The sequence below is a fragment of the Brachionichthys hirsutus genome, chromosome 2, assembly GCF_040956055.1.
Source record: "Brachionichthys hirsutus isolate HB-005 chromosome 2, CSIRO-AGI_Bhir_v1, whole genome shotgun sequence".
Taxonomy (NCBI): domain Eukaryota; kingdom Metazoa; phylum Chordata; class Actinopteri; order Lophiiformes; family Brachionichthyidae; genus Brachionichthys; species Brachionichthys hirsutus.
Window position 1 is genome coordinate 16,184,209 of NC_090898.1, and position 11,363 is coordinate 16,195,571.

General features: G+C 50.9%; 2 protein-coding genes across 2 annotated transcripts; both read right to left on the minus strand.

The window, feature by feature from the left end:
- Positions 1-490: 490 nt before the first annotated feature.
- On the minus strand, positions 491-7,550 carry grm6a (glutamate receptor, metabotropic 6a). The gene is made up of 14 exons (XM_068745982.1): positions 7,251-7,550; positions 6,700-6,916; positions 6,440-6,575; positions 6,191-6,345; positions 5,904-6,044; positions 5,593-5,793; positions 5,371-5,510; positions 5,153-5,275; positions 4,118-4,382; positions 3,635-3,870; positions 3,395-3,556; positions 3,078-3,227; positions 703-843; positions 491-588 (listed from the first exon to the last, which is right to left on the minus strand). Exons 1-14 carry the CDS (start codon positions 7,533-7,535, stop codon positions 502-504), a joined length of 2,439 nt encoding a protein of 812 aa, XP_068602083.1. The 5' UTR covers positions 7,536-7,550; the 3' UTR covers positions 491-501.
- A 1,996-nt stretch (positions 7,551-9,546) lies between these two features.
- On the minus strand, positions 9,547-11,240 carry rad51c (RAD51 paralog C). Its single transcript, XM_068745993.1, has 4 exons — positions 11,123-11,240; positions 10,691-10,934; positions 10,326-10,542; positions 9,547-10,250 (listed from the first exon to the last, which is right to left on the minus strand). The coding sequence occupies exons 1-4, from the start codon at positions 11,238-11,240 to the stop codon at positions 9,771-9,773; spliced, it is 1,059 nt and encodes a 352-aa protein (XP_068602094.1). The 3' UTR covers positions 9,547-9,770.
- Between the last annotated feature and the right edge of the window lie 123 nt (positions 11,241-11,363).

Consider the following 11,363-nt stretch of genomic DNA (forward strand, 5'->3'; position numbering starts at 1 on the left):
AATATTTAATTTCATTTTTATTGCTGTATCAATTATCTGTTCACCAAATAAGAGCCTTATATTTGGTGGATTGTTCTCTTTCTCCTCCTGATCACATCAATGAGATCAATATTCAGGTCTGATTATTCAGCTTGACTCACTGGAAACAAACAGAACACAGAAACATGTGGCACAGTTTTAGGGTCTCGTGTGTGTGTGTGTGTGTGTGTGTGTGTATTGGGGGAGGTCTTCATGACGCCATCCGGTTCTGGACAGGGGCTGGTCAGCAACTTCCTGAGAAGGCAGAGGGAGATTGGAGTGAGTGCAGCTGTTATTGATGCTGATTGGCTGCTGATTGGCTCCATACAAGAAGGTTCTGGGTTCAGATCCAACTGGAAGACCTGAGACCGTTCTGTGTGGAGTTCGCTTGTTGTTCCTGCGTCTGCATTGGTTCCCTCCGGGTTCTCAGACTTCCTCCAGAAAACACGCTACTACCTTTAGTGTGTTGGTGCCGCTACGATGTCACTGCGATCTGTCCGGTTCAATCTTTGTCTCCCCGTTCTGTTTTTCATCTGATGATTTCCGAGACAATTTGCTCTGGACAATCGCCTGCAAAACACAGAAAAACAGGCAACATGGTAACCATGACAACAAACAGCAGGGCAACCAGGGCAACACGAAACAACCGACAACACAGCGACCACCTCAGGAGCTGACTCAGACCTTGACGCTTCTCTTCCTCTTCTGGACATTCTGTTCCGGATGGAAGACGATGACGTAGACCTTCGGCATGTAGAGCGTCCCCAGCGAGACGGACGCGCTGAGGGACATGGAGACAGTCAGAGTGGTGGTCTGGATGAACAGCTGGACAGAAAGACAGGGAACACGCGTTATATAACCTAAAACCAAAACGACAAAGCTTATCCAAGAAGGGAGCAACGACTGAACATTAAAGAAGTTCAGTAGTTGTGAAGGAGAAACCCGAAAGGCATCGACCGTTTGAACCGTTGCGCCGCAAAATCATCCGTCCATCCATCCATCCATCAATCTATCCATCCATCCGTCCGTCCATCCATCCATCCATCAATCTATCCACCCATCCGTCCGTCCATCCATCCATCCATCAATCTATCCACCCATCCGTCCATCCATCCATCCATCCATCCATCCATCCATCAATCAATCAATCCACCCATCCATCCATCCATCCATCAATCAATCAATCAATCAATCCACTTGTAGACGGCCTCAATCATTTCGTCTAGACTCTCTATCCTCCATCTCTGGTGTTGCTGGATCCCAGCTTGCTATGGGGGAAAGGCGGGGCACACCCCGGATGCGTCGCCAGCGCATGGCAGCTCCACACAGGGACAGACAGCCACTCACACACAGACTCACAACTGTGGACAATCTGGAGTGATCAATTCACTGATGCTGCATGTTGTTGGAGAACCCGGGGGGGGGGGACATGCGAGCTCTTCACAGACGGGACTCGAACCTGGAACCTTCTTGCTGCGAGGTCACAGCGCTCCTGGTGATCAGATTCATCCATTTCTTTGTTCTTTTATTAGTTCAATCGTTTGATGCTTTAATTTGATTTAATTAATTTTAATTAATTTTGATTGATTGTTTTTTGGTGAGAAGCCCAGTCAGAACCAGTACTCCCAGTCTCCCTGAATAGTAAGACCCAACGCTGAAGAGATTCGGACCTCCGTTTCCAGATTAACGTCTGCCGCCGCTGTTTTCCTTGGTTCCCGCTGCTGCTCTTTTTCTGTCTGCTTTAAACACAGTTATTCCTCTATAATCATGTCGGTTTATAATCTCTATAATCCATCTGTCCCACCGTCTCTCATCTGTATTAAAGTCTCGCCGTCCCTCCCTGAACTCCAGCTGAAAGCAGCTTTAGCGTTAACGCTTTCAGTGTCACGTGGAAATTCATTGTTGCCGGGGAAACTAAACTCCACCAGGTTTAGATGTTGTTGGATCAAACGATCTCCACCGATCGGGACATTCATACAGGTTACGGTGTCCTGCAGTGCAGACGTCGTTAGCGTTGGTGTTCATGAGCACTGCTAGCATCAGCAGCAAACAGGAAGTGACTGAACCATCAGCCAATAGAAACTTGCTCTGAAGTCACTGCAGGGTTTAGATGAACCATTAGACACACCGACACACTCTACTGCACATGTGTCAAAGTCACGGCCCGGGGGCCACATCAGGCCCACGAGAAGGTTTTCTACGGCCCCCGGGATGATATTGATTTATTATTAGAACCTGCCCGCAGATCTTTTACACGCACCAATACTACATTTCCCACAATGCAACGGTGACGCACCGAGCAGTCGGCCGCCTCATTTCAATATTTATTAGCGCAGCAGTTGTTAGCAAAACAGTAAAGTTAACTTTCAGATACCCGTCAAAAATGGCAAAACGGAAGGTGGACACTGAGAACCGGGGATTTCAAACAAGGTGGGAGTCGGAGTCCATGTTTATGGAGGTAGCTGGAGAACCTGCGTGTCTCCTGTGTGGAGGAAGTGTGGGGGTACTGAGAGTATAATCTGAGACGACATTACGAAACGAAACAAGAATATGGACACGGAACAAAGGCTACAGAAGGTCGAGGAATTAAAACGAGGCCTCAAAACTCAACAGGCTCTGTTCAAAAAAGCCAAATCACACAGCCAGGCTGTCGTCAAGGCCAGTTTTATTCTGGCACAAATCAGCCCGGCCATTTACAGACGGGGATTTCATCAAAAACTGTCTGCTTAAAGTTTGTGACGAAGTTTGCCCAGAAAAAAAGCAAAGTTTTAAACGTGAGCCTGAGCAGGAACACCGTTCAGAGCGAATCGACCAGTCGTCCACCAATCTAAAGGAGCAGCTTGACTATATGCGGCCATTTTAACATGTTTCAATGAGCATTCGATCAGTCCGGCCCTCGGCTTGGAGCTAAAGTTTGTATTTGGCCCTCCGTCCATTTGACTTTGACACCCCTGCTCTGCTGGTTACACACTAGTGGTAATCGACCTGAATGATTCAGACACTCACTTCACCCTCTGTGATGTCTCTACTGGCTCAGAGTGGCTCAAACTGGCGCTTACCTTCTCCGTCGACTGAGCTGTCCCAAAGAAAATGGGTATGAAGGCCAGCCAGATGATGCAGGTGGTGTACATGGTGAAACCGATGGGCTTCGCTTCGTTAAACGTCTCTGGAACACCTCGACTCTTCACGGCATACACCGTACAGGTGACCTCACAAAGGAAACACAGGTTACCTAGCAACACTGACACAGTGTTTGTCCTTGGCCAAAACGAAATGTGACACCAGATTGAAGTTCAGACAATTCAAAGCATGAAAGCTGATTACCTACAGAGCAATGAAGGATCAATACTGATGGAGTATTCTTTATATATATTACCATGAGCAGCATGCTGTAGCTGAGGCAGCAGATGATCGACATGTCAGACATGTCACACTTCAGGATGCCTCGAGCCAGGTTGGGGTTGGGGGGGCGGAGCTCCTCATAGTCAATGATGGTGTGAGGAGGGACGACGGCGAACCAGACAAACACGCCGAGGACCTGACACACAAACACAGGTGTACCCGAGTCATGTGACAAGCCGATCGAAGTGGAGAAGGAAGTGGTGTGAATTCTCACCTGGAAGGAGATGAGCACGAAGGTGATGATGAGCTGAGAGGTGGGGCTGATGAATTTGGGCGGGGTCACCGACCTCTTGCCTTGCTCGAAGATGCGATAGATTCTGTTGGTTTTGGTCAACATGGCGGAGTAGGTAATGGCCATGCCGAGGCCCAGCAGGAGGCGCCGGAATGCACAAATCACCACACCTGGCTCTGCAATCATCAGGAAGGTGATCAGGTAGATGAGGAAGATACCTACAGAGAGACAAGTGATGTCATCCTCACTGATGACGAAGCTCAGTAGAGTCTTTGTCCGTGGCGACGTCTTCTGGAGACGACAACAGAGACTCTGACGGGACAGGTATTCGAGCTGAGGTCACCGATTGCAACCTGTTCTTCTGAGACCCACAGAACGGTTCTCACCCGTCAGTAATCAATAGCAGTACTGGCTGTCAGGAGTAGTACCTCAGTACTTCATCACAACACTACCTGTACCACTCACCTGTCAGCAGTACGTAACTGAGCTCCCTCCCTGATGCCCTGACAATGGGTGTGTCATGGAAGCGGATGAAAGTGATCACCACGCCGCTGGTTGCTAGGATACCGAGCACGGCAAGGGAAGCGGGCACGAGAGCCCAGGGGGAGTTCCATTCCAGCTTGATGATTGGAGTAGGATGGCAGGTGGTCCTGTTGGGGGTGGGGCGCATATGTGATGGGCAGGTCTCACAGGTGAACTCATCCAGCTGGTACCGATAGCCGTCGCAGAGCTTTAGACGGATGGGCGAGAGAAAGAGAGACAGGTCAGCGTGGGAGACTGTTGACCCACAAAAAATGAGCCACAAGCACTCCTCCAGTGCCCCACAGAGCGGAACGTCCCTCTGTGGACGTGGATATTTTCACCGCGTGAACCTGGACTGTTTCCCTCTACAAACCTGGACTGTTTCCCTCTACAAACCTGGACTGTTTGCCTTTGTGGACCTGGACTTTTTCACCGTGTGGACCTTGTCTGTTTCCCTCTGTAAACCAGGACTGGTTCTCTCTGTGGACCTGGACTGTTTCCCTCTGTGGACCTGGACTGTTTCCCTCTGTGGACCTGGACTGTTTCCCTCTGTGAACCTGGACTGGTTCTCTCTGTGGACCTGGAATTTTTCACCGTGTGGACCTGGACTGGTTCTCTCTGTGGACCTGGACTGTTTCCCTCTATAAACCTGGACTGTTTCCCTCTGTAAACCAGGACTCGTTCCCTCTATAAACCTGGACTGTTTCCCTCTGTGGACCTGGACTGTTTCCCTCTGTAAACCTGGACTGGTTCTCTCTGTGGACCTGGAATTTTTCACCGTGTGGACCTGGACTGGTTCTCTCTGTGGACCTGGACTGTTTCCCTCTATAAACCTGGACTGTTTCCCTCTGTAAACCAGGACTCGTTCCCTCTGAGGACCTGGACTGTTTCCCTCTGTGGACCTGGACTGTCTTCCTGACAGCCGGAGACAGTTGCGCTTCTCATTATTCTGTGATGTCCTTATTGATCACGGCTCACCTCACAGTGCCAGCAGCAGGGAACTCCTTTCACCATCTTCTTTCTCTCTCCTGATTTACAAGGAAAACTACAGACAGAGTCCGGAAGAGACCGGCCGCCTCCAGACCACTGCATGTCCTCCACCTGGTGGGAAGACGGGTAGAGGGGAGACAGGGGAGACAGGTGGAGAGACAGCCAGCAGATGTTCACCCTTCTCTTTGAGCCAATCAGCTTCTTACATTCAGTCTCAGGTTATTGGTCCACTGGCCGATGACACGGTACCCAGGATGGCTGTGATTGGTCATCTGGAATTGAAAGATGTCATAACGACCAGGCGCATCTCCGTTCTCGTTGAACAGCACGCTGGTACCTGCACTACCTGAAGGACGGAGAGACAGACGGGCATCGGTTCTGGTCTTTGGACAGAACCGATGCTGGGTCGTATTTTGGGGTTGTCCTACCGTTGAAGTTGACAGATCGGATGTAGTCCAGCAGCAGGCGTCCCTCTACGGGGTCCATGTTGCTGCAGATGCCGCTGCTGCCGGGACACAGGTCGTGGTGCATTCTGTGCAGGGCGTAGGCGACGGCGTAAACGGCATCGATGACAAACTGGACCTTCCCCTCCTGCTCGTAGGAAGAGTCCCGACCGATTCGCTCCTCGCCTGCGGGCCGACATCGTATGAACGGTCCTTGTCTTTATTGACGGGGGGGTGTCGTGGTCGCTCTAGGGGCGTACGACACACAGGCCCCGCCCTCTCATATATGGACGCACCTGTACATTTCTTCTTGTCTAGGTCCAATATGATTCCAGGCCGGGTCAGTTTACACCTGAAGTCGTCCTCCCAGAACTCATTGAACCAGATGTTCCTCCGGTTGTTCTCCAGAGAAAGAGACATGAAGTACTGATCGAATCCTGTCTCGCACGCGCACGCACACGCACGCGCACACGCACACACGCACACGCACGCACACACGCACACGCACGCACACACACACGTCGTTAAAGCCGTGCGTCCAGGTTCAGTCTCGCACACTGAGATGGTTTTGAGTTTTATTCACCGTCTATCGAAGCTCGTTTCGGGAGGATGGTGACGGCGCCCTCGGCGACCTCTTCCAGGTCTGCGATTGGCGAACTCTTCGCTCCCCAACTGTCTGACCCCACGAACAGGAAGTGACCCGTCAGGTTGCCACGTTTTGCTGCCTCAAGAACACACCTACCACGAGGAGATGGGCGGAGTCAGACTGCAGTCGTGTGATCGTGGACAGGCAGCCGGTTGAGGTCGTTTGTGCTTTTTTTTTTTTTTTTACTTGATGTCATCCTCGTTGGCGAAGATGATCACTCCTCTGGCGTTACTCGTCTCCATCAGACGTTTGATGATCTTGTCAAACTCTCCGTCTGTCGGTTCACGGGGAATCTTCACCGACTGGGCAATGCACACCCCACCTGAGAGAGACAGGGACACCGAGAGAGACGGACAGGTTGTGTCCAACCCTCTCAGCCGGGTTGTGTCTGATTTGGCGTGTTTTAACCTGAACTCATCGAGCAGCACCGAGAACAGCCGACGTACCGGCCTCTCGGGAGATCTGCATGAAGGCATCGACGCCGCTCTCGCCGTAGTTCCCCTCCGACGCCAGCGTGGAGACGTAGTTCCAGCCCAGAGCCCGGACGATGTCCAGCATGGCCTGAGCCTGGTACGAGTCCGGCGGAACCACCCGCGAGAAGAAGTCGTAGCGGTTGTTATCGCTGAGCTCCGGGGCCGTCGACGCGTAGCTCACCTGAGGGATCTGTCGCCATGGTTACGACACATCAGCGGACAAACGGCAAATGCATGCCCAGCGCGCACACACACACACACACACAGAGGATTAGTGTTGTGCAACACTCTGATCTGAATGTGTGTCAGATAATAATCACATTAATCACACACGTACAGTGTGTGTGTGTGTGTGTGTGTGTGTGTAGATGAATGGTCCTTAAAGCAGACATCCTCCTCCTCCTCCTCCTCATCAGGGACGCTCCACTAGAGACAATCATTCTGCGATTGGTCGGTTGTGTGGGAGGGGGAGGGGACTGTGTGTAACAGGTGTGCTACCTGTAGGAGAACGTGAGAATAATTACCTCAAACAGTCTCAAAATGTTGGCCACCATGACGGACACGGAACTACCCGACGCCCCGATCACGCCGGCCACCCTCTCGGGCTTCCTGATGACGGGCGGCTTGCCGTCGGAGCAGCGGATGTCGGACGTGTCCTTCTGGATCAGGGCCTGGACGAAGGTGAGGGACTGCTCCAGGGCGTAGGTGTCTCTGGAACACGTGTCCAGGATCCGGGCCCCCAGCGTGATGTTGGGCAGCAGCCCCGGGTCGCTGTTGATCTGGTCCAGAGCGTACAACATGGCCTCCATGCGGTGGACGCCCTTCTCCTTCTTCAGCTCGCCACAGGGCAGACCGTGGGGGCCACGGGCGTGGATGGGGAAAAGCCCCCCCAGAGTGACGTCTCCGGGTATCTTGATGGAGTGGGGGTGAACGTGCTGGTGGGAAGAGCCGACCTCAGTCACCAGTCCGCCGGTCCAAAGCAAGAGGGACAGCAGGACGTTGGTCCGCATCAGGGGCGGGCCAGGGGTCTGTGTAACCAAGGCGTGGCGGTGGAGGGCGGAGGAGGCGGGGCCTGATGATGTCATACTGAGGTGACGTTTAGGCGGGAGCGTTCATTCTGCTGCGGACAGCTGAGAAAACATCAAACAGGTGTGGGTGGAGTCAGCACCAGGCCGCCGTCGCGTTACATTTTACTTTTTTGTACAAATTTGTTCCAGATGTTTTACTCTAAGACACCTGATCAGCTGATCACATCCAAAATCCGAGTCAAGTCCAAGTCTTTGACCCGGAAGTCAAAGCAACGTCCCGATTCTCATGGTTTGTTTTTTATATACAAATAACATTTCTATCATTTAAAGTGATAAAAAAAAAAGACCATTTGAAAACAGATATCTGACAAATACGAGTTCCCGGGTCTCCAATACAAACAATAAACAAAACTATTGTTGTCCACCGGATGACGTGCACGTGGATCCGTGCACAACGTTCTACCTCTCAGATACGAGCACAGGTACACAAACAAATACATGTCGCGTTCATGTAAGTTATAAGTTAAATCAAATTCTACAACTACATCGCAATATTTATATTTAACTAGATTATCACTACTATAAACAAATATTTTCATTCTGAAGAGAACCAGTTTTATTTTCTTTAATGGTCATTTTTATTTGTATATTCTCTGAGCCCGTAGATTTTAGAGTTTGTTTCTTTATGTTTTTTTTGTCGTCCAGATAAAGTACTAATACTCTGCAGCCCAGACACGCCCAGAAAGGTCTCTGGGCGTGTCCTCAAACGCCTCATAAAGTTGGAGGCCGTCGTCGTGACGTGGCTAATTTCAAATCCACAAACTTTACATTTAGCGAGTCTCTTGTCTTGAAACGCTAAAGATAGAATGAACGTCCCGCCATGGTTGACTGGTTACGTCGTCACCCGGTGACGTCATTACGTTGGACGTCGTTTGCTCTGGAAAAGTAGAGCGAGAGAAGGAGAACTAGATCATGCGCGCGCGCGCGCTACAGTCAGACACGCGTTTGGAACTCGTGTTGTTCACGAGTCCGAGTCGAGTCTCGAGTCTCTAATAAAACGATAAATATTGATCCGTTTACATATTTTTTAAAAAAAATCAGATTTGGGCAACTTTTAACAAATAAACTTGCAAACATTAAAAATGAAAAAACATTTGATACTAAAACTCTCCAAAGCTCTTCTTGACACAATCGGTTTTGATCTAGCCCCGCCTCCTCTGACGTGGTTGGTTAGTTTCACTGGGATAAACGAGCTGGTCGAACTGGTTCCATACGTACCGGGTCAGGATGCGGTCCGTCTCCTCGGAGGGTCCTGGATCCGGTGTGCCCCACAGCTCCGTGCACCGACTCCGTCACGGCGCTCCTCCGCACCTCCTGCTGCTCCTCCAATGGGAGGAGACCAGTCTCCGTGATTAAAACGCGCCGAGGGGAAGCGAGGACTCGTCTGTTTAATTCAGCTCCGTGATTACACTCAGAGTGGACCGCCCTTTGTGGAGAACATCTTTGATCATCAGTCTGGACTCTGGGGGGCTTTGGTGAAGGGCATGATGGGAGATGTTTCTGGACTGCAGTTCAGGTTACATGATGCCATCAGTCAACATCATGACGTCATCAATGGCCCATCAAAAGTTAAAACTAATCATCAGGATCAATAACTACGACTGGACTTTCTTCTTGTCGCCACAGCAACCCAACACCAGCCACTGGCAATGCTACGTTAGCGCCTGCTAACTGCATTAAAGGGTCAATAATGATATTGTCATATTATTAACACAAGAAATGATTACTTTAATGTTATCAGGATCAATGACATAATCTGTTATTGATTACATTATTGGATCTGACTGCTGTCAAACGTTCACTCACAAAAGATGTCAACATCTGTTACCATGACAACCCCACATTGCACCAGCTGTTATGTTTATTACAACTATATGTCGCCTCCTGCTGGACAGAGAATGAACAGGAAAATAATTTAAACGGCCTCAGCCTCCGATTGGCTGACGGTCTGCCCAATCAGCCATCTGATTGGTTGCTCTGCGTTCGGGTTCGTTTGTTCTGTGGCTGCTCTGGTTGGTCAGCGTCTCTGAAACCATCAGAGGTGATCTGGTATTGGACGGTGGAGTCCATGTGACCTGGAGATTTAACGATGGCGGCCCATCGCCGTGATCCCGCCCAGTGTAGGAGGAGCCTGATGGTCGGAACGTGTCCCCAGTTCTCACCGAGAGCAGGAACCAACTGTGATTGGCCGCCCCTCAGCCGAGTTGTCATCTGGTTGGTTACCACCACAGAGATATTGTTTTTGGTTACCATGGTAACAAGCTGCTGGGCGAGGCCGTTGAGGAGGCGTGTCCTTCGTGACAGCTCGTCAAAGAGCAGGCGGAATGGAGACGCCACGCTGTCAATCACCAGGAGGCGGACCCGGGGGCGTGCGCGCAGGAAGTCAGGAAGCAGATAGAGCTCGGCCAGCAGCTCCACGTAGTCATAGCAACGGACCTGATTCAAACAAGGCAGACAATAATCAGAAGCTGGAACACGTGACATGTGACCGTGAAGACGAGTCATCGTTACCAATAATATGTTGGACAGGATGGTCTCCACGGTGAACGTCTCCATGGCGACCCGCTGCTCGTCGTCTTCCACCAACAGGGAACAGTGTCGCACGGCGGCGGCGGCGATGTCGATAACTCTCTGGAGCAGGAAGCTCCCCTCCGTGTCAACGAAGACCACCTGACCTCCGACCCCGCCGAAGCAAGGCGGCACCTGGACGTCCACCGCCAGCTGCAAGCTGAGACCACGACGCCAGCAGGTAATCAATGATCCGATTGGTTCATTCACAATGAATGAACATTCATCACAATGTGCTTAAACGTCGACTTTTAAAGGGTTTCACACTGTAAAACATAAATAACCAAACTGAGAAGCGAGTAAACAACCACAGCTGCGTTTTCCCGACTCCCGGCACTCCGCAGATTTCCGTTGTCTTCCCAATCGGAACTCCTCCGTCCAGAGCAGCGTCCAGCCGAGAGGAGAACGTCACAATGCTCCTAAGCTCCTCCTCCTCCCGCTGAAAGAGCTCCAGAGCCGTCAGAGAAGACCAAGCTCCTCCTCCATCTCCTCCCCCCGTCCCCCTGACAACCTGCAGCACCTCCAGGGCCTCCGGCTGGGACAGACTGGCATCTGTAAACAACACAAACGTCTTAATCTGAAATACTTTTAATTATTTCTGATAAATATACTTCTACTTCTGTTCTAGACCTTTTAAACGTACTTTCAGGAATAAATACTTCTGATAAGAACTTCTTATCCGCCCACCGAAGCTGCCTAGCATTCCGTCACATCGTTGATCACGCGGGTGATGACGTTACCTCTGCTCAGCTGTGATTGGTCGAGGTGCTGCAGGTCTGCGGTGAACTGGAAACCAGCGCCGACCAGTTTCACCTTCACGCCGGGACTCAGACGCAGGCTGGACACTGGCCTCTGCATCGTCAAAGCTAACTGCTAGCTTTGAAATCGACCGCCATGACGAAATATCCCAGCATGCACCTCACCCCTGGAATGGATCGCAGCAAAATAAAACCACTTCCGTTCTGACCGTTTCGTGATTTT